Source organism: Onychostruthus taczanowskii, unplaced genomic scaffold, assembly GCF_017590055.1.
Source record: "Onychostruthus taczanowskii isolate IOZ18803 unplaced genomic scaffold, ASM1759005v1 scaffold20, whole genome shotgun sequence".
Classification (NCBI taxonomy): Eukaryota; Metazoa; Chordata; class Aves; order Passeriformes; family Passeridae; genus Onychostruthus; species Onychostruthus taczanowskii.
This window is the reverse complement of record NW_024499240.1, coordinates 1,793,122-1,798,121: the sequence shown is the minus strand read 5'-3', so window position 1 is coordinate 1,798,121 and position 5,000 is coordinate 1,793,122. Positions and strand designations below refer to the sequence as shown.

General features: G+C 41.2%; 1 protein-coding gene across 4 annotated transcripts in view; it reads left to right on the top strand.

The window, feature by feature from the left end:
- FIGN (fidgetin, microtubule severing factor) overlaps positions 1–5,000 on the top strand; it is a 106,542-nt gene that overhangs the window by 98,140 nt on the left and 3,402 nt on the right. For all 4 annotated transcript variants that reach the window (XM_041403635.1, XM_041403634.1, XM_041403633.1 and 1 more), the window contains one exon: positions 1–5,000. This exon is cut by the window's left edge and continues 1,237 nt beyond it; it is cut by the window's right edge and continues 3,402 nt beyond it. In XM_041403635.1, the coding sequence (XP_041259569.1) occupies positions 1–1,012 (1,012 nt within the window). In that variant the 3' untranslated portion in view covers positions 1,013–5,000.

The window sequence follows — 5,000 nt, the reverse complement described above, 5'->3', positions numbered from 1 at the left end:
CTCCCCAGTAATGAATGAGCATGGTGACGAGCACAGGCAGCTCCTCCCTCACCCAATGCAAGGCCCGGGACTTCGTGCAGCTACCTCATCCAACCACTCTGTGGACGAGCAACTGAAGAATACTGACACACACCTCATTGACCTTGTTACCAATGAGATTATCAACCAAGGACCTCCCGTGGACTGGAGCGACATTGCTGGCCTAGATCTAGTAAAGGCCGTCATTAAGGAGGAGGTTTTATGGCCAGTATTGAGGTCAGATGCATTCAATGGACTGACTGCTCTACCTCGGAGCATCCTTTTATTTGGACCTCGGGGAACAGGCAAAACATTAATGGGCAGATGTATAGCTAGTCAGCTGGGGGCCACGTTTTTCAAAATCACAGGCTCTGGCCTTGTCACAAAGTGGTTAGGGGAAGGAGAAAAAATTGTCCACGCCTCCTTCCTCGTGGCAAGGTGTCGCCAACCCTCGGTGATTTTTGTTAGTGACATTGACATGCTCCTTTCCTCTCAAGTGAGTGAAGAACATAGTCCAGTAAGTCGGATGAGAACCGAGTTCCTTATGCAGCTGGACACTGTACTGACTTCTGCTGAGGACCAAATAGTAGTAATTTGCGCCACGAGTAAACCAGAAGAAATTGATGAATCTCTTCGAAGGTACTTCATGAAACGACTTTTAATCCCACTTCCTGACAGCACAGCGAGACACCAGATAATAGTACAACTGCTCTCACAGCACAATTACTGTCTCAATGACAAGGAGGTTGCACTGCTTGTCCAGCGCACAGAAGGCTTTTCTGGACTAGATGTGGCTCACTTGTGTCAGGAAGCCGTGGTGGGCCCACTCCATGCCATGCCAGCCACAGACCTTTCAGCCATTATGCCCAGCCAGTTGAGGCCAGTTACATATCAAGACTTTGAAAATGCTTTCTGCAAGATACAGCCTAGCATATCTCAAAAAGAGCTTGATACATACGTTGAATGGAACAAAATGTTTGGTTGCAGTCAGTGATGCTACTTAAAAAAAAAAAGTAATGAATGTTGGCACACACAGAATCTGCTACATAGGGGTAGAGAACCCTTTTCAGTAGTGTTAAAATTGCAAAGGGTACTGGGAAGACTACGATTTACCTTGCCTCTAAAGAGCCAGGGTATACTTGAAGGAAAAGTGCATCAAACAAGAGCTGCTGATCTGAAAAAGCCACACATGACAGAAAGCGCATGTTGATGCTCAGTTCTGTTCAAGCTAGACAATACTCACCAAGGAGCAAGGTGCAAGTGGGTTGATTTCAGAAGGACATGAACCCTGTGTGTTGATTCCATTCTGCTGTTCTTGAGATTTAGTTGCTGTCAAGTGCCTGAAGTGGTGCTTTATTTTTTGTTTGCCTCACAATTACATTGGTGGCATGTGCTAATATAAAGAGCTTTAACTTCAAACATTATTGGACTAAAGAGATGAACGGTTGTGTTGCGACAGAGAGCCAGATTTTTGCTATTCTAAGAGCAACAGTATTCCTCAATCCTGTCTGTTCTGTGGTGTTAAACTAAGAACAGGTAAAACAGGGTAATGATAATCTGGACCTTAATTTCTGCAGTTCATTTCTTTTAATGTTCTGTCTGCAAAAACTCAGGAAAGTGATTGTGATTTGTACAGTACCTCAAAGGAATGTGTTGAAAGCACTATGTACTGCTGAGAGTTATAGGCTAGGCTTCAATGTTACTTTATATTAAATATGTATGTTTACCTCAACAATTGGAATATGGCAAGGAAAATTACTTTGAATGTATCCAGGAAAAAACTAAAGCGTGATATGACTGAAGCTTTACAGTTTTTAAAAATAGAAACAGAAGAATTTCCCAGTGTTCAGGAATGGTTCTTTTGCCAATTTCTCACATCAAACCAGAGCAGAATGACTTTTCTTGTTGGTGAACTGTAAGAGTTTTCAGCATATTGCTCCTTGATAATAAGGTGATACAGTCTTTAGAAGGTGCATAGATGAATGAAAGAGCCACTTAATCGGTTTATGTTAGCATCTGAAACAGTCAAACGTAAGATTTGGTAGGATTCTGAGAGGCAAATTACCTTAAGCTGTGACGGCTGGCCTTTGTTGCATGGCTCTAGTCGTAGTTTTGAGGCTATTTTGGTGAAGCTGTAGGGAGTGGAATCAGTGTAGGTTGCTGGCAGAGCTATGGGTTGCAGAGCTGTTTATAGCAGTGCAGTGGACTGTGACCAAACAAACAGTACAAATAACAAAGCAAAACTGAACCCTCAAAGTACATTTACTTCCCTTCCCAAACTGTAAAGTTGAGTTTTTGTTGTGTATGTATGGCTTCATTGTCCTTAATGCAATCTTCATTTAGCATCCATTAGAAATCTTTCAGGCTGGAGTGTGCCCACCATTATTTCTACCTCAGTTTTGTTACGTTTCTCTTGGAAAGCAAAGTAAGGAATAGGGCAAAAACCACCACCAACACAAGTCAGATTACATTAGGAATGCAAACCTGCTAAACAAGTTTCAGAGAGCTGCTGTTTCTTCCCCTGAAGTCAAGTTTTTCTCTGTGTTAGTGCTCTTTCCCCCTTCCTTTTTCCTCCCCCAAATATACATATTCTGGTGTCTTCCTTCTGGAAAGACTAGCTGGCATGTGTGGCATTTTGCTCAGTTCTCCCCCACCCCAGCCCCCCTTTCTTTTTATCTTTTAATGCTTTCCATACAACTCTTTTGGTGACAGCTGACTGATGTTGGGTAATATCTCTGAGCAAGAGCAGTGCGTGTTGCAGCTGCCCAAAGCCTCTGCCATCACATGAACAAAACAGCCTTGCTTTTTTGAATGTATTTTTTGTTTGTTTACTTTTAGGAAACAGTAACAAAACTGTTGCAAAGCACTGGCATTTAATGTTTCTCTTAAGTAATGTACGTCAAGACCATTAAATAAATGCACTGAAAAGCCCCAAGAAGAAAGATACCAATCTGTTACTAGGTCATGTTTGTCTTCTCAAAAATTGTACAGACCTTGTCCGTTCTGTTAAATCAATGGAGACGTTTAGCGTTCAGAAAGCTAATGAGGGATTTTGTGATATTGCTGGAAATTTATGACTCTTGATTATTACTTTTCTTTATTTTTCTTTTAAGATATATATATATATATATATTTAGATAGAACATGCTAAAAACAGAGCAAATAAACCAAAATCTAATTTAAGATGGATTCCTGGCAAACATTTTGTCTATCTAAAACTTTATGTTTTAAGCATAAAAGTACCATTTTAAAAACAGTGCCTTTCATTAAGGATATAGAAAGTAAGACTTAAGTACATCACCTGCTTTTCTTCTTTTTTTTTTTTTTTTTTTTTTTCAACAGCAATTACGGTCTATGATCCTTGTTATGACCCAGTCTTTCTGCTTCCCCAAACCTCCACAGGCTGCTTCTTCACCCTGGTCATTCCACCATCCTCATATTTGGGAGATGCTGATGTCCCCATTAGCTGTAGGTTCACACTGATCACACTGGCAAGTACACTGTTGCAGATTGCTGACCCATTTTCTGTCTTAGACATTGCCTTTCATATCTGCTATTGAGCTGTGCTCATTTAAAAGGCTCAGATAAGTTTTGGTAAACTCTTTCTCCCAACTATACTCCTAACAGATTGTTTTTGCAGCTTGTAACATGAAAACTACTCACAGTGTTTTTTCCTGCTCTTTTTATCCTGTAGCAAAACCAAAAGCAAACAAAGTTATAGACAGTCCCTTTGGCTTCCAGCTTTAAGTCATTCTCTTTGAACAGTCACTCTGGGAAATGGATTTTTCAAATGTTAACCAAAGTGAGAAGCAGGTAGAAACTGAAATGGTGTGAAAGATGCAGGTTCCACACACACATTCTCACATTGTCCAGGTCTCAATTCAGCTTTGGGGCAGCAGAAGTGCAAAACTTCACCCTATCACAGCTGCTCTAAGGGGAGGAAAACAGAGCCAGATTGTTACCCAAATTTTTCCTTATCAGCAGCTGTCCTTGGTATAGTTTTGGGAGGGTGCCTGTTGAATTTGGTGAGAGCTTGGGCAGGAACTGCTAACGGGAGGCACCTCAAGCCTTCTTCAGGCTTGGTTTCTGGCCAGTCCTCTGATGGAATTCATGCCCGAGCTGGCTCAATCCACTGCCATGTCCTGTTCTTCTTATTGCTTTCTTTCCTTCTCCCCCACAAAAGCCCCTGTTTTGTCCCCAGTGAGCAGGTTTTGGCTGGATGCTGGTCCTTTGCCCTTCTCAGCAGCCTTCTAGTCAAAGAGCATCCAGGAAGGCTGAAGCACGATCCTGAACTTAAGCGGGTTCCAAAGGGTAGGATTGGTTTTGAGAAGAGAGACAAAATATGATTTAATGGTGTTTTCAGGATGAAATATTTGCTGGTCTTAGACATTTCCATGGTAGATAACTGTTTGTTGTCCTTTACAATTGGACAAAGCTGGAGGCTGCTGCCACAGAAATGTCCGATTGGTGGGTTAGGGCTTCCTGCCACTGGCACAACCCTGAATTTTAAGGAACCTGAAATGGTTAAAAAGCATCTGCTGTGTCAGGCTATCACTGCAGATGCTTTATGTCATGTTTTTATGTGTGGGTTCCATTCTGCATCAGCTCCTTTTCTTCCTTTTTACCTTCAGTAACAATTCCTATAGCAACAAAAATAAAATAAATAGGAGGAATATTCCTGCAAGCTGAAGGATCAATATCAATTCAAGGAGGAGTTCATAATGACCTTATGTGAGACAGAAATGGAAATACTGTGTACTTCTGGCATGTTTCTCTTCAAAATATTTAGAACATTAGTGACAATATATAAAAGTTTGCTGACTGAGCTGATCAATGGAATGTGAAGGCAGTTTACTTTAAGGCTATTTACTTTCACATGGATTATTTATCTATTAGTCAGTCTGTGTTCTACTCAAATGCAGATAGATGGGCAAAATGTTTTCTTGAGCATTACAAACCTACCAAGGGGAAAATCAGCCATC